This window comes from Larimichthys crocea, chromosome XVI (genome assembly GCF_000972845.2).
Source record: "Larimichthys crocea isolate SSNF chromosome XVI, L_crocea_2.0, whole genome shotgun sequence".
Classification (NCBI taxonomy): domain Eukaryota; kingdom Metazoa; phylum Chordata; class Actinopteri; family Sciaenidae; genus Larimichthys; species Larimichthys crocea.
In genome coordinates this window covers 21,219,585-21,237,331 of record NC_040026.1, presented here as the reverse complement: position 1 = coordinate 21,237,331, position 17,747 = coordinate 21,219,585, and the positions used below count along the sequence as shown (strand labels likewise).

At 43.8% G+C, this 17,747-nt stretch overlaps 1 protein-coding gene across 3 annotated transcripts in view; it reads left to right on the top strand.

Moving 5' to 3' along the window:
• wnk4a (WNK lysine deficient protein kinase 4a) overlaps positions 1–17,747 on the top strand; it is a 38,633-nt gene that overhangs the window by 402 nt on the left and 20,484 nt on the right. For all 3 annotated transcript variants that reach the window (XM_019262826.2, XM_019262827.2, XM_019262825.2), the window contains exons 2-5: positions 176–841; positions 15,218–15,390; positions 15,695–15,915; positions 17,137–17,294. In XM_019262826.2, coding sequence (XP_019118371.2) covers positions 209–841; positions 15,218–15,390; positions 15,695–15,915; positions 17,137–17,294 — 1,185 coding nt within the window. In that variant the 5' untranslated portion in view covers positions 176–208. The remainder of the gene's footprint in view (positions 1–175; positions 842–15,217; positions 15,391–15,694; positions 15,916–17,136; positions 17,295–17,747) is intronic.

The window sequence follows — 17,747 nt, the reverse complement described above, 5'->3', positions numbered from 1 at the left end:
CTTGGTGATAGCTTCAGGTAACAGCAGCTGGGATGTTAAAGATGAACATGTTCCATCTCTTAGTCATGTAACAGACCTGTTATTCTGTGCTCAGCCTCTCACCTCGCTGACATCATGGAAAAGTAACTTTAAAGTAACGGTACTCTTATTGTCTCGATGCCATTTCCACATTTAGGCTCTGAATCAAGAAGGCGTTGAACCTGCTACAATGTCACATGCACAGGTTGAGATAGCAGGACGCGGTTTCCCAGGCCTCTCCATGGATTTGACCGACGACTGCCTGTCCCGGGTGCCATCCGTGCTCAGGGCGCACGGTTTGGGCGCACGGAGAAACTCTTACGGGCTGCAAAAAATCAGCATGGACATCGATTCGCCTCTGTACAGCGGCGCCCTCTCCAAAGCCCTGTCCTGGTCAGCTGAGAATATTCCAACACTCACCGAGTCCAGGGCAGAGGATGAAAAAACCGACGACTCTCCGCCGTCGCCCTCTCCTGTTTCCAGCCCGGGCACCAGCTCCAACACGCCCCCCTCCAGCCAGGAGCCCGACGCCGGCTCTCTCACTGGGAACTGGGACCCCGTCCCGAGATCAAGCGCTCAGGACGCGAGCTCGGAGTCTGAGAATGAACTGCAGAACAAACAGCACAAGATCTTGTCTCGCATCACGTTTGATACCCAGTGGGAGCAGGAGGAGAAGGAGGACGTGGAGACCAAAGCGGTGGCAACATCTCCTGATGGAAGATATCTCAAATTCAACATTGAGATTGGAAGAGGGTCTTTCAAGACGGTCTATAAAGGACTGGACACCGAGACAACAGTGGAGGTGGCATGGTGTGAGCTACAGGTAGGTCCTTTTATGAAAACTACAACTCCAAACTTAGTTTGTAGGATCTTCTTCTCAGGTCAGGTACATAATCCCGCTCCCCTCAGGTCAGCAGAGCTGCTGTGAAGCAGCTAATCTACTGAATATTATTCCTCGTTGACCTTGAGTCTGGCTCTGTTGAGTCAGGCCCCGTTCCCGGCAACCCAGGTCATCCTGTCAGCAGTCAGCTCCAACCACCCCCTCCACCCATCCACCCTCTCTCCCTCTAATCTCTGTTTTCATTATTCAACGGTGACACCAAGGTTAGCTCTCAGAGATCATTTTATATCCAGCTCTGATGAGTATGTGTGTGTGATAATAGCTCCACTTGAGATGTTTCCATCCTGGCAGGCAGGACTCACGTGCAGCATGTAAACATCCAGAGCAGAGCAGAGGAGAGCAACTTCACTCTTTCTGTCTGCCGCAGAGTTTTGGCATGCGGGCCTCAAACAGCCTGGGTAACAGCTGCCTCGTCTCTTGCTTACATGGTTTGATAGAACAGCGGAGGATTTAAAGATTTAAGCTTTAAGTCCTCTCTTCACATTTGCTGTTGTGTGTGACGTGCATTGGTATCAGTGCAACATTGTGCCCTCCTTCCTTCGCTGTCTAAACCCTCAGGTCGAACTCGCACTGTAAAGACAATCACTTTTATTCTGATCGGATGCAGCGTCACGGTTTTGCACAGAGGTAGTCTTTGTCTTGCAACTTTAAAGCTCTGCAGGAAGCACACACACTGTCAGGGATTATACGGGGTGATGTGAATCTGCCCTAAAGGCTCAAGCTCCTGCAACCTGCTTCAAGAGCCTCAAGAGCCCACCTGTCAGTCCACACAACAGGTGTCTTGTGTAGTGACGGGGGGGGAAGGTAGAGAGGCTCTGAGAGGCACAGATGTCCCTTTACCTGCACAGGGTTTCATGCCCTCAAGTCAAACACAAGCAGGGGGTCCCTCAGTGTGTGTGTGTGTGTGTGATGTGACTTTTAAAGCCTCTTTTTTCAACTTAAACCGCGACACAATGCGCCGCAGCTCTCTGGCAAGGGGCCATATTAGAACCAAGCATGCCACTTCATCTCTTTACTCGAGACATGAGCCCTGTTAAGCCCCTTAATCGCTCCTAATGAGCTTAAAGGTGGCCATTGTTGATATGGTTACTGTTGTGATAAGTTAACCTCGGCCGCGGCCGCGTTCCTGAGATCTGAAATCACCACCCCGTCCTCCCCATGTGTCCTAAATGAACACAAAAGCTGGCTGTTGGTGGCTAAACACAATCAGCCCTGTGATGTTGACAGAGCGCCAGGCGAAGGTGCGTCATTACAAGTCAGGTAGAAATGCCTTAAGCCCTTTTAAATATGTATTTACAGAGGCCGAGCCGTAATCTCCCTCCAGAACGTGGAAAAAGGAGGTTCAAACATCTGATCCCCAGGTGTGCAGGTGTATTGTCCAGGTTGAACTGAACACAACTCTGTGTCTGGGCGGTGTCCGCAAGAACCATTTGTACCAGGACACAAAAAGTAAACAATGCATTTAGAGTCTTCTATGACACGCAACACCCATGCTCAGCCCAGACAATGCAAAAATAATGGGACCTAACAGGAGGCTGGAAATAAACCAAGTGTTTGATATTAAGGCTGTGATACAATAGAAGAGATATAACAACGCCTGATGCCTGAAGAGGACACCTTTCTGTGGATGTATGAACATCATGCTGCTCTAATATGATAAGAGAGTGAAGTATATGTTAGTATGAGCAATATTATCTGCTAATTTTATCTGAGAGTCCCAGAAATGATATCAAATGATGTTTGAGGTGACTTTTTCTCGACATCGACAGATGATTTGTACCAAAATCTGGTTCTGGCGAGCCGTCAGGAGCCAAGTGTCTGATATATTCTCGACCTCTGCGTCCTTTTTCTTATCTAATCAACACATGAATACAGATCGCTTTCACTCGCAGCAGAAAACTGTGTTACTGCAGAGACAGGACACAAATAAAACACATAAAAGTTAGTTCAGATGTAATAACTTTGTATTTTCACAATGCGCTGCGACATTTTTCACTTCATTTATTAACTCTACATTCTCTATGGTCCGAGTGAAGCTTTATTTTTAGATGTTTCCCGTTGTTGTTGTTGTTGTTACTGTTGCTGTCTCTCAGTGATCAGTTAGTCTGGACGCTCTAAATCGCCCTAAATGTATAGTTGGATAAATTTCTCAGGCTGTAAGTTCAGAGCTGTCTGTTTCCACCGCAGGTTCCCAGGTGGCAGCTGCCTAGCAACCCTTCCCCCCACGGGCTCACGGGTGACTCAGGTGCCATATAGGCAACATAAACTGGGCTTTGGAGGAAATGTAGAAGTGATAAAAAATGAATGAGTCATTGCATTGTCCCTTCCCACCGAGGCGAGTAGAGTTTACAACCTCCTGTGTTTGCTGTCACTGGTGCACAAACCTGCAACAGATATGAAATTATTGTGTGGACATCATGGGCATGAACATTAACTGAGTGAATGAGAGCACTGACGCACATATCTCCTCTTTGGTGTGCCACTTTTCAGACGGGTTGCACAAACACGGTACCTGATCTTATTCGAGGGCCGGCCTGCAAACGGACACTCTGGACGCTTTTTTATACTCTCATGTTTCATTTTTAAACCCCGAGCAATCTTTCATTGTGCTCTATATAAACAGCTCCACCATGCTCCACTTCGCCTTCAGTCACCTGTATTTTTCAGCACTATCGGTTTTTATGAGGGCCGAGCTTAACGCAAGATCAAGGGTTGGGTGCATTTTAAAAATACTTGCTGCAGCAGCCGTGTACGATTAACCAACTCCTTGGATGTGTAAAGACAGACTGAGAGGCTGATGAAAACATTTTGTGTGGTCGTCAGAGTGAGATCACTTTTTTTGTGGTAACCCTTTCCTCACGGCTGATGTCACGCCTGAATGAATGTGTCTTAAACTCAAACTGGCAGGAAACAGAACCTCTGCCTGTGTATGTCTACTCATTATCCTGATTTCTTTTATGTAAAATAATGTCTAAAAAGTATCATTTTTGGTGCCTTTGTCGTCATTCGGTTCAAGCTTCAGTCCTTTAATGAGTGAGACGCAACAATTTCAGTAGTTTTCTCGAGTAAAAATGTGAAACAAACCTTCTCAAACTGTGCATTGCCTTGTTTAACAATTTTGGCAAATTATAAATAAAAAAAGACTTTATTTGCTGAAGCTGTCGTTTAATTGATGGCTGATGGCAGTAAATGGATTTAAAACAGTTGTGATGACTTATTAAATGCTTTAAAGGTCCAATGTGTGAGTATCTATTGGCAGGAATGGAATAAAACATTCATTAGTATCTTTTCATGAGTGTATAATCACCTGATAATAAGATTTGTTGTGTTTTCGTTGTCTTAAAATGACAGTAGCTCCAAACAAACAAACAAACAAACAAACAAACAAACCAAAGACTGATCTAGATATGTACTTTTAATACTTTTAATGTGAATTTGCCAACCACAACTGCATGCTTGGAAGGGGACGGTGAGGCGTGGGTATTCACTTGGTTGCAATCTGCAACTTCTCCTCTAGGTGCCGCTAAATCCTGCACACCGGACCTTTACGGGGGAAAACATGTGGTCACCTTCAGGTCCTGCAAAGCTAAACAAGACCTCAAGTTTTAATCGCTGTTGTCATTTCTTATGAAGCAAAAACACGAAGCATCGATTAAAGCCAGTTAAAATCTTCACCTCGAGCTCTGAGAACGTGATGACGAGCTTTTTATAGACTCAGACAAATCGACGAATCAAAACCAGAGGAGGGGGAGGTGGAGGATTTACATCACCCCTGCTGTATAAGTGTTGGAGCCATTACTGCGGTGAGAGTGTGCTCGAGCTGGAAGCTGCAGTGTTTACGTTTTAAAACTCATATAATAGCACCAGATTAAGTTAAAGCTGTAAAAGCTCATTAACGTCTGCACAGTTTGTAGTCGCAGAGTTATGAGGTTAAACAACAAAAGCATGAATCTAGTCTGGCTCTCTCTCTCTCTCTCTCATGCTCGCCTGGACCTCGTACATACAAGCCGAGCTGTGTAACCTTTATCTGAATGTGGCCAGTGTTCAGTGACATAACACAAGCTGCAGGCTTCCTATCAGTTCTACTGTAGCCAACATCAACACCGTCTTTCCTCGCAAGGGCCCACGGCACAGCGAGATCCAGCTTATCAGGCGCAGCCAATGTTCTCCGAGGGGAAAAAAATGAAGGAGGCCCTGCAAATGATAGCCTACATTTACACATGGCAGCACGTCACTTTGACGCGAGGGTTGTTTGAGGGCAGCACCGTGTCACCTATAAAAAAAAAAAACTTGTACCGTACTAAATGTGCACCCATTTGGTGATTGCCCTGCGAGATACAGCGTGTCTGTATCGCACGGCGTGCACCCAGCACTGCGGCGAGATTACTGTGTCTCAATGGTTGCTGCTGTTGATAGTAATGTTAGTGTCTTATTTAGGGTGGATACTGCAGGTAAAAGCCGGGGCAGCATGGGGGCTCTGGGGGCTGTTTATGTGTTTCTATTGGAAACTAAAATTGCTTGTAGGTGTGAAGGTGAGTGTGAATGGGTTTTTCTTTGGGTATTAACCCTTTGGTAGGGTTGCAGTGGCTCTAAACAGGACACATAGATAGATAGATGGTGCAAACTTGAACAAAGATGTCACAGATTCCCCAAAGAAATCAGTGTCGCTAGAGTCCAGCTTTAGTTTATGAGTGAGTAATGTTTTTTTCATGATAAATAGTTTGTTAGTCGTGTATGTACTTCATTAAATCTCGTTTAAACGTAGCAGTCTGCTCATGCAAGTGAGTAATATTTCACAGCTTGTAAAATAACAGCCTATTGGATCATATTTAAAACAGTAACGCATTCAGAATCGCTCGTGTAAGTGTTGATTAATAGGAAGCTAAACACGATTAGCTCAGATAAGCCGGGTACCACACATGCAAACACTGTAATCTGACTTTCTGTTTGGTTTTCTATTCTGTTTGAGGCCTCGACAAACATCCAGAACGCTGAGCAGAGTCACAAGAGAGTTCGTGCAAAGATAAAACAGAAGGTATCCTCAGCATATCAATGAAGGAATGATGATCACTGTCGCGTGTCTGCGGCGTGAAAAGCTTCATAAGTTAAACGTGACTCTGCCAGACGCAGACTGGGAACAGTAAGTGGAAAAAACACAAACTGGTTCTCCGTCTGCCAGACGTAATGACTGAGCTGTTGTTCTTTTACAGACACAAGTGTTGGCAAACTCTCTGTTGAGTCACTGCTTTTTTGATTTATTGGGATCCTTCTGTGGATCAATTCTTCATGTGAGAGTTTTCGGCGACTGATCCAGGTTCGTTTCAAGTTTTCCAGCTTCCAGCGACATTCTCCTCTCTCTCTCTGCTTTTATACAGCCGACGAGCTCAGCTTCATGTTCGTCACACAGTAATCACATCTGCTTCTTTTTCTTTGAAAGGAGCACAAATACAATCTATATCCATATCATATCTCTACTGGGACCTTCGGATTAGCTCGTAATCGTCTCGTAAACACTTCAGGCCTCCATGCACGGTGTAATAACACCTCGCTGGTTAATTGCATGTCACAGAGGGCGAGATGAAAGCTAAAAAAAGCTTGCTCCCAATCATTACCAACGTTAATATCTAATGTTTTAATATAATAACTAGTCTTATTGGAACTCTGACACATTTTTTACTCTCTCTGTTAAATAAAATCACTTGAAATATCATGTCAGTCGATGCATCTTGAGTGTTTAGTTCGTAGATGTTGGTTGAAGCAGCAGACGAATCTGCATGAACATCTTGGACCATTGATTTGAGTTGACGATTGGGCTGCAACCATCGATTTTTTTCAATTTTTGACTTGATCTGTTGCTTATTTGATAGATTAATTGATTGAACTGTCAACAAATATCAGAAAGTAAGTGAAAAATGTAGTTAAATTAGTTTGTTTTGTGCAACCAACAGTCCAAAACCCAACTGGCTAATTGTTTCAGCACTGCGACCAAAGATTTCACCATGTTACTTTATGTACTCCAGTATGTTTCCTCCGTGTGTGACTGTACGTCCAGTCCTTTACGGGGGAAAACACGTGTTCACCCTCAAGTCCTGCAAACCTAAACAAGACCTCAAGTTTTAATAGCTGTCGGGGCTCTGAGGCCGTGGTTGGTGAAGGGTAAAGACGGCTCCACGGGCTGACCTGTGGTCATTTCTTAACTGACCATGTGTGTCGGAGAGCGTGTCGGACGGAGGTGTCAGGAGTGTAAATGTGCTCTAAGTTGCCATGTGAGTCCTGGCATGAATTGACCATTGGTTTACAGTAATGACTCCCCCTGTTTGGGGTCCGACACTTCGAAATACGCATCAACAAACACTGTGATGTGTTTTCTCAGTCAACACAAAGTTTGAATCTGTGTTTCGACCCCGTGCTGTCTCCGTTCACGTTTATCTTCCACCTCTGTGGGTTTCTAATGTCAGCGCACTCTTTTATATTCGTCTTTTTCGACTCTTTATTGGAGCAGCCGAGTCGAGGGCTCATAAATCTTTCAGGTTGTTGCTTTCCCGTGACAAGGGCACCACTTGCATACCATCACTTCGTAAAATATATCCGGTCCTGGTCGCCAGTGGTACTTGATAGCACATCCTTGTTTGTTGGTGTAACACTACACGGCTGCACACCCCCCAAGCAGCCAGAGCTGAAGCGGAGGGACAGATAAACTAGTTACCGAACATACAGTTCAGTTCGACACGTGACTCAAGCTTCTTGTCGGACTTTCATAAAAATATCTGTGCAAAACAAATCCTATTATGAAGTGAATAACAGAACGTTCTTTCCTGGAATTCAAGTGGTATTCAAGGATTTCTTATCAGGCTTTAAAAAAAGGACATACTGAGATGAGAGCACCTTCTTTGCTTGTCGAGCCTGCAGCCATAACAACTTCAAAAGGCTTCGCTTCTTCTGGTCACGATCCCAACGAAGCTTAACATATTGTCCGGCTTGGAGCTCCAGATGTGTCGATCTCTCTCTCTGCATCAGGACGTTCAAACAGCGACAGCTTTGTTGTCATCCGTACAAAAATATACTCGATTGTCTACCCCCAACCCGGAGGGTCAAGATACTGCCAACTGTAGGAGGGCGTGAGATGATTACCAACAAAAGGAGAAGGAGATTTCTGATAAGGCAATCAATGAAAACATCCAATGTTTGGCTCAAACACGCTAATTAATGACTTACTAATTGTCATAAAAATCAGGGTTGCACAGCTAGTTAGATGTTTTAACTTATACGATGTTTGTTCTTATATTACATGTCAGGGTAAGGTAAAGTTCAGGTTAATGTATAAATAGAGGGATTTCAGAACAGAATGAGGCCTAGGGACAGGTCAGAGAGGTGACGTCAAGATTGGGGACGTACTGGCTACTCATTAGGGGATATGTTGAAGAAAGCTGTTTAAATGCATTATATGCAAATTGTTATCTTCAGGAAAATGTATAAGAACCAACTGTCAACGCTCCTCAGGGAGCCTTTTTCTCTGTAACCCCGTTAGTGTGTTGCACTGTGAAACGCTCCTCTTGTACAAGAACACTTAAACTTTGATGTTTTGAATCCGATCCTCCTTATTTAAGGGTTTTTCCTTTAAAATTCCCGTAACACTAATGCATATAACTGCAGATGTGATGGCGTATATTAATGGTTTACCAACCTGCCTGGCAACCCACTCGTTATTTGTGATTAATGGATAATCAATAAAGTTAGTAGCTGATTTATGAACCCACTTAAAGCCACTAGTCGCAATTTATTAATCCTTTGATAAAGTGGTGCCAAAATTACTTCTACACAAAATGTTCTGGATGTAGTAGATAGTACTTGAAGAGCTAAAAACTGCAGTTCCTCAAACGTCCACTTGAGGCTGGCTCCAGAAGTGAGTCAGTCTCCATAAGTCCCCATGTTCAAATGTCCAACTTCACAGCAGAAATAAACATCCTGGTACAAAAAACAGTTTTGGTCTCTGTAGCTAATTTCCCCGTTCATGACAACTGTACTGAGGGTGAATTTATATACAACTCACCTGTTCAGATTATATTAAGGCTTAAAGTTATGCAGGATTAAGAGCGTGGACGCTTTGATTGACAGGTTACAGGTGGATTATTTGGCTCAACTCAGGTCCTTTGATGATTCACGTCTTTGCCGATTTTCAGGCTAAGAGCGTCAAGGTTCTTCAGAAAACCGTGGGTGACGTCACGTATACGGCGTCCATTCTTGTCATTGGTTGAGACGTGCTGCTCATTCTTCTGTTTGGTGAAACCAAACCTGTGTGACAGTTACAGAAGCTACCACAAACTATCAAACAAGTATGCGCAAATACCTCTGAGCCCAGAACTTTTCTTGAGAAAACACAGACTTTGATTTCCACCCAAGAGTGATTGTAAAATGTTTTGTCATGAACCTGTTGAGGCCTGCAGTCTGTAACTGATTGGGAGTAACATCGGTGATGAATGATGATGATAAAATCTGTTCCTTAAAGGGTTAATCACATAACATAAAGTCAGCAGGATTTTATTTTTAAATAAAAAGACACCAACAAAACGAGTGTCGTGAATTCACGAACAATAAAATATTTACAGTCGAGCGTTGCAGTAAGCGATCAGAAAGGCTCTCTCTTGTAAAGGTGTCCGCACACAGATTGTTGTTGTTGCTGCTGCCTTGGCCAGCGGACGCAGTCTTCTTAATCTTAAATCAGGTTTAAGAGCCCACAGATTCGACTTTGCCCTTTATAGCGGAAGAAGACGTAACTGTGACGGAACGTGGCAGGCTGTTGTGTCCGCTGTGCCAGCGTACCTAACACACAGTTTTATAATAATGGCCCTCAGTGTTCGGGATGAGGAACAGCTAAGTATATGTTGTTTTATTTATGGCACAATCTCATGTGACACATTACTTGTTTATTGAATTCTTGCACAGATGCTCCATTAAGTAGATTTCACATCAGTCGAGTTACAGTAGAGGAAACAAGCTGGTAACATTTGTTAGATCGGGGTTGATTCGGTCATGCCTGATTTTAGGATTGATGACCCATAACGAAGCTCTCTCCACCTTCTTTGCCGTCCTTCCACATCCTCATGTTGACCCGACTACTGTGCTGCTTTTTCAAAAGTCATCCAGAACGCGTCCTCGGGGCATCTTGTGATCCCTCTGCGGTTCACAGAGGACAAAATGTTTGTTCCCTTCACACTCTTCTCTCGCCCTTTTTCGCAGGGATATTTGATCAGATCGGTGCAGGCATGTCCTCCCTTCTCCGTTTAACTTTAACCTGAGAAGGCGCTGAGGTCAGCTGGTCACAGGTCAAACTGGTGTTCACGTTGCACAAAATACGAGTTAAATGTTGCAGTCGCACAAAGGGGGGCATTATCTGCAATAAACTAAACAGTGCATATTTATATTTACTGTGCTGACTTACAATGGAAGCATTTAACGGATGGATAGACGTGAAGGGACGAGGTGCATCAGGCGGGTGGCGTGCAAAGGAAAACTGCAATTGCGCAATGCGAATCTCAGCTCGAAAGGACAAGAGTATTATTTAAGGAGCGGGGTCTTAAAGGAGCGTGCTATGAGTGCAGCAGAGTTTATAGATTTAAAGTTAACTGAGGTTTTAGTGAGTCACTGAAAGCAAACACCGGGCGGGTTAGGAGATGTTAAGAATAACAAAGTAAACAGACTAAAGATACGAGATCTCCCGGCTCTCAAACAAATCAATCTTAGTCTCCGAGACGAGGTGATGCAATGCTTTCTGAGACGACTCATGACTGTGGTGTAGTCATAAAGTACATTAGAGCTAATGTGTTGAGGCTATTGATGATGATCGGCGTCTCAGCTGATGAATTGCAGGAAGTAGTAGGAGTACAAATATGCCATAGTAGTTTTAATCAAGAGGTTTTTCAGCACTAAAAGTGTTTTAGGCAACATTTTATGTCAAAAACATCAAATTTGTTTGTTTGTTTTATGTCTGTATAGTTAAAAAATACGTCTTAAAGATCCATATCATCAAATATTTTTAGAAAATCTATAAAAATCATCTAAACCAGACGGAAAACGACCTGCACGACAGGCGACGCTTCACTATTGAGACACACGAGAGATGTAATCCTGCATCTAGGTCTCTTTGACTGGTGCAGGTAATTACCCGGGCGCCACAAGTCGGGTCAGGTTGTCACTGTGAGAGCAGCAGCAGTCAGAGGCTGGTCTGAGGCCTCAATCTTTATGAGATTAATGGCTAACCTCCCTCTGCCCGCTCCATTTACACAACATGTCAGGTTTTCCTTGGAAGGAGCACACAGCCACCTCAGTTCTCACCTGCAAACATCTAAATGCAACACTGTACCAGTGTAAGTGCCTACGTGCGTGTTTATACAGAGTGGATGTCAGTCAAAGGTGGGTATGTCAGTCTTAGAAGAGTGAGGTCAGGCCATTTTTTTTTCTCTCCTTCGCTTTGCCTTTGACCTCAATCCCAGAGCTTGGCTGGCGAGCACACTGGTCGCCGCTGCCTTGCGAAGCCGTGCAGGTTCCCTCACGTCTACAGGTCTCTGTGAACTCTGGTCTTTGTCTGCAGGGTTCCTCACTGTCAGCGTCTGCAGCACGAGAGTTACGGGTTGCTTACGGCCCCTTTCAGTGATAAGTTAATGACAGGAAGAGGAGGGAAGGTTTAGCTTTTAGTCACTAAAAGGGTGCAAACAGAGGTCAAGGTAGATGGAAGATACTACAGCTGCTCTTCAAGGGCTGCAATTTCTTAATTGATTTCTTAATTGTTGGTCAATCACAATTTTCCACAGCCTAAGGTGTCTTCAAATGTATTTATTTTTGACGCTGTCAGTCCAAAAACCAGCAAATGTTTGGCACTCTGTCTTGACTTTAAGTATAAATCTTGCAATATTCTATATTTTTTTATTGTTCCCATGAAAAAAACAAAAAAGTCGAAGATAAAGTCTGATAGAGCTCCATTTCACCATCGCACTGGGCGACATGTGTCTTCACTACAACAAACACTGTCGTTTATTTCGAGTTAATCCCACATACGCGGTGCCACTGTCCTATAAATACACACCAAACGTGTATTAATCCGCACCTGAAAATAGTCCTGAACAAATGCGCTGCTTTTAGGAAGTGTCACTGAGCCTTTAAAGCACAAATAGAAACTCTGTATTTGTGGCCTGATTAAAGATTTATGTTTTTAGTGGGAACAGGGGTGATGAGTGTCACAGACAGCTATTAAAAGACGGATGAACAATGATCCATTAATTGACGAATCACTTCAGCACTGTACTTACATGATTATGCAAGACTTAACACACCTCCCCGCAGGCTATAAGTAGTGTGACTGACTCCATTTTCTCCCCTCGCCCTACTTTTCTCTCTGCATTAAGTCAAGATTCATATAGAGACGCCGCAGTCTGTCTGGATGTGACTCAAATCTTTGGTCAGACTTACTGTGTAACATCCAGGACAGTGAAAACTCTTCATTCAGCGCACGCCGCCTGCTTTGGCTGACACGTTGTGTCCACGTCTCCGGTTGTCATAATAGGGGCGCTGACAGGGACTTCTTAATACCGGTGGGTCCTCTACCGCCAACACTGCTTATGTAACTCCACTTATGTGGCACCAAGCCCAAATATTTCCAACCTCAGCTATTGCAGACACCCCAACTTCACACACAGCTCCCAACACAGCTAATAATAAAACATCCAGCTGTTGGAGAAGACAGTATACGAAAGCTTTTCAGCTTTTCAGCATCTGGATTGATTTTATGGATATATACCCATGTGTCTTTTCAAAATGGAGATGGTTTGTTTTTCTGGCTCCACACCCCTCCTCACCCCCTGCATCGCTTGCTCCAGCAGCAGCGTTATGCAATGTTTTCTGGCCTCATTTTTCCAAAGCGAGGAGGGGTTGGAAGAGAGAGGTGGTGGCAGATTTATGCACTCAAATATCCCGTGTAAAAGTCAGATAGAGGATTCTTTCCACAGGAAATGCCAGAGGGCTCCTGGGTAAAGTTAGATATCATTAAGTCTAATTGGCAGTCATCTGTAATCATGTTTATTATTATTTTTGTTCAATGCATTGCTGGCTGTCATGATGCTGAGCATTACTGTATGGCTGGTTTTCATTTCTGCCATTAGTCACAGATTAAGTGTGTGCGTGTGTGTGTGTTCGCTGCGAGGAGGCGTAATGCTACCCTGAAATCAGCCAGAAACAACGACAGCTCATCCGTCTGCTCTTCGTTTGCCACTTTTTTTTTTTAGATAAATGAACAATACCTCAGTTTGTTGGTTTTGAACATGAGTCAAAGAGAGACGTCAGACTTTAGCCTTCATCACGCCGCTGTAGTAACTCTTGCTGGGTTTGGAAGTGTCGAGCGGTTCGGCTGCACGCCACGGCGAAAGCATGAAGCAGGCGACTGTCCGCGGGAGACGAAACTCTCTACGCAGGACGCCTGATGTTGTCGCGCTTAGATACATAAATATCCAGATGCACATCAACCCATAAACCCACTGACTCACTCTGTCACCCGCTCAGACGGCATAATTCGTGGCATGATGTGTGGGGTTTTGGCGGGATACAGCGAATTAAAGTCAGAAGATGCATCGATCAAACCAAGATGTTTTCTTGTTTTTGCACACGACGAAAGACGAATAAACTGATCGTTATTGATTACCGTGTCTTGCTTTTGAGGTCAGGGCCTCGTGTTTGAGTTGTTGATGTAATACGACAGTTTGACAGGTGACCCACGCGGGTAAACCGAAGCTCTCGCGGCAGCTTCGCGTTAGCGGCAGCGCCCCTCCCTTGCTCAAAAGTGCAGAGAGAGGAAGAAGCGGTGGGTGTAGTGGTCAAGTTGATTGTAAGCATAAACATATGCAGAGCATTTTTCCCAGAAATTTGCCTCAATGCAGGATTCATGGTCCTGAAGTCTCCCAGGAGTTTTCCACTAACCACCCACCGCAGGCAGAGTTACTCCAACAGCAGCTAAATTGGGCCATTCATCCAAGAGGAAGCACAAAAATGTCTTTGTCCATCCAGCGTGATTGCAGTGTTGGGTTCAGTTTGACATGCATTTTGGAAACCTGCTCCTCCTCCACCTCCACCTCCTCCTCCTCCACCTTTTAAATGTTGTCCAAATCAGAGCTCCCCTTATTGGAAAATAAATGTGATTATGTAATCAGAGGGTCACCCAGATGGATGAACCTGTGGTTTCCCGTCCCGCAGCAAGCTCATTAGTTAAAGCAACAGCGATTTATCAAAATTGGTCCCGTGGATTTACACGCTGGTGTTCGTTACATAACAAGACCAGAAATCTACAACTCGACCGTCAACGCAGCTACGTTTCAGTCACAGCTGGTATGACACAACCCTGACAAGAATAAGCGGCTATGGAAGATCGATGGATGGACTTCTCGTCCGTTTTGGCTCAAAAGTTTGTTTCTAACCAAAAATCCTTTTATTATTATCTGTCCTGGATTGCATTTATATGATAATAACTTTATTTGTATGGCACCTTTAAACAGAGTAAACACAGGTTCAGATCAGGAAAAGTAAACATGACAAATTTAACGCCACAGAAACAGGCAGAGCGATGAAAAGAAAAATTTAAAACCAGATACTGATTGATGGTTTCGAATCTTCTAAATAAAAGAAAAGTAGCATATTTAGCCTGGTTATGATCAGATATGTCTTTGTTAACATCATATCTCAGTTATTCTAAACCTGAATGAGCCCTTTAATACAGATTTTGAGCGACCTGAATATGTCTGGAGACATCTCAGACACCGAAACCGCCAACAGGTTTCTGCTGCATGTTGTAACTGGATCGTCTGTGAAATAAAAAAATGATCAACGGCGTAACAATAAACCACAAGCTGCTATAAAAGATTCACTTCTTTTATTACTGGTGATAAAACCGGAGGAGCGGTGAACGCATCTACATCTCTGATTTTTTTTTATTAATACTCTTGTTGGCTGTAATCGTGTGCCAGAAAAGTGTTAATCAGCACAGCGAGGCAGCTGTGCAGGATACTGTACAACTCTTAAATCAGCACATTTCTGCCATGTCATGGGAAACCGCGCCTAGCAACCAATAACAAGCTTTTGTGTTGACTGAAAATGTCATTGGGATGGACACGTCAGTCGGTATTGATTGTTCAGGGCAAAACAAACCAAAATGTTCCCTATCGCAAGCAGAAACATACACGACAGAGACATAATCCATCATGATCTGTGCTGAAATTACAAGTGAGGATGTTAAAAACTGTGTGATTCTCTCCACTTTAGACACGCAAGCTGACCAAAGCGGAGCGACAGCGCTTCAGCGAGGAGGTGGAGATGCTGAAGGGCCTGCAGCACCCGAACATCGTCCGCTTCCACGACTCCTGGAAGTCGACGGTGAAGGGCCACAAGTGCATCATCCTCGTGACTGAACTCATGACGTCAGGCACGCTCAAAACGTGAGTCTCTCTCCGTCCTGTTTCCCCTTTAATAACACCTCAAAGCAGCTCATCTTTCATTTTTTTTGTCTAGATTTTATCAGATGGCGGATATCCTCCCTCCGTATAAAGCTCTTAGATCTTCCGTAGAAAAGTGGAGATTAATGTCATGTTTGACAGCTCGTCTTTTACTTTTAAAGATGCGATAAAAAATCCAAAATAAGGACCAGAGAACAGCTCCAAGTTCTTCAGGATGGCTCGTTTTAAAACTGCCAAAATAAGAGATGAGTCTTATCCTCCTTTTTTTTGTGTGTGTGTGTTTTAGGTACTTGAAGAGGTTCAAGGAGATGAAGCTGAAGCTGCTGCAGCGATGGAGTCGTCAGATCCTCAAAGGGCTTCACTTCCTGCACACGCGCACTCCTCCCATCATCCATCGGGACCTCAAGTGTGACAACATCTTCATCACCGGCCCCACCGGCTCCGTCAAGATCGGAGATCTGGGACTGGCCACGCTCAAAAGTGCCTCTTTTGCTAAAAGTGTCATTGGTGAGTGTGAATTTGATCCATGAAACAGGAAACAGGAAAAGAAAAGTTTATTTAGAAACAACAAAATCAGCCTTTGTTTAAATTTGACAGTAGGCGCCTCTGTTTGAATACCTGCCTGTGGCGTCTGATGCAGCCCTGCCCGTCATGAACAGGGAGTGTCAGCCATCAGACTAGTTGATACTCGATTTTTAGAGTTTAATTCCCAAGGTCCAAATTATATTTATAATGATTTCATAAAGAGGACTTGTGTTGAGTCTAATGACATAGAAAATTATATTATTTTTTTTGCTGGGAAACATTCAAGGTTCTGTTTAGTGAGTTAAAAACAGACACTGGTTTAACGACGTACAAGAACTGAGTTTGTTATTTACCGTCAAAACTCAGAAGACGAGAGGAAAATGTGGATAAACTTTAAGCTTTTCTTTTCTTTTTTTGTTTGACGCACATAAACACGTCACGTGAACGTGTCTCGATGATCGATGAGCTTTAGGTTTTACACAGTGTTACCTGGAAAACGTCTGTGAGCTCGAGCTGAAACGATTTCAGCTTCTCTCAAACGTGAATATGTTCAGCTGTCTTAATCTTAACGCTGTGAAGATAAAACGAGACATTTGAGGACGTCGCCTCGGGATTTTAGCGACCAAACAGCGAATAAATTGATCAATTAAAAACGATCAACACATCAATCGATAATGAAAATAACCACACTAATCCGTGTTTTATTTAAGCTTTGCGTTTCAGCGTCTTTCAGCTCGTTGTTTTGGTTTTACAGCACTCTCAACATAGACATACTGTATAAAGTTGTGCCTAAGAGTCAGATATATCCCTCAGGAGATGATGGAGACCAAAACGGAGCAAAAAAGGTAAATCAGGTGGACGATAAATGGATGCCGGATGTGTGAACAAGCCACTGTTTGCCATGTCACATATATAAGATGATAATAACGTATGTCAGCTTGTTGTGCTGTCTCCAAAATATCCTAAATATCAAAAAATGCAGCTGAGGTTAAGTCTGTTACTCTTATACTAAAGGTTTTACATGGTGCTGGTGTCCTTCGGGTTGTGAGAAGTTAATTTTGTGGGACTTCCTTCAAACCTCCTTCCTCAGGATCCAGAAAGATTCAGTTGAATTGGGTTAAAACCTGACCTTTGATTGTACCTTCCTTTGATTCAGTTGTAGTAATTGAATAACCGCTGACCATCACGTGTACCCTCTGACAGGAACGCCAGAGTTCATGGCCCCGGAGATGTACGAGGAGAAGTACGACGAAGCCGTGGACGTCTACGCCTTCGGGATGTGCATCCTGGAAATGGCCACCTCTGAGTACCCGTACTCCGAGTGCCAAAACGCCGCCCAGATCTACCGCAAAGTCACCAGCGTGAGTAAAGGGACCCTTATTTGATGTAATTGTCCACATGTGTTCACTTTCTTCCATGTGCACACACTGGGATTAGACGGAGAGGAACCAGGATGTCTTGTGTATACATCTGGATATCCTGAATCCTTGGAAAGAAGTTTGCCGCACGTGCATTTAGTCTAAAGGCTCAGTTTTGTACATTACAAGCTCAGGGTGTAGAAATCTACCATAACCGGTGTGCTTTTCTGTTTGCAGCCCGTAATCATGACGCAGATGCTTGACTCACTGATTGCCAGTCTATTTACTGGTTCAAAGATCCTGTCTAACTGGTTCTGGCTATCGTGTTCAATGGAATATTCCATTTACCATGGAATACTGTTACCATCGACACTGATGTCTGCACATTTTCTGTCTGAAGTGCTTGTTAAGTGTATGCAGATCATATCATAAAGATATACAGGAGAAGAAAACGTG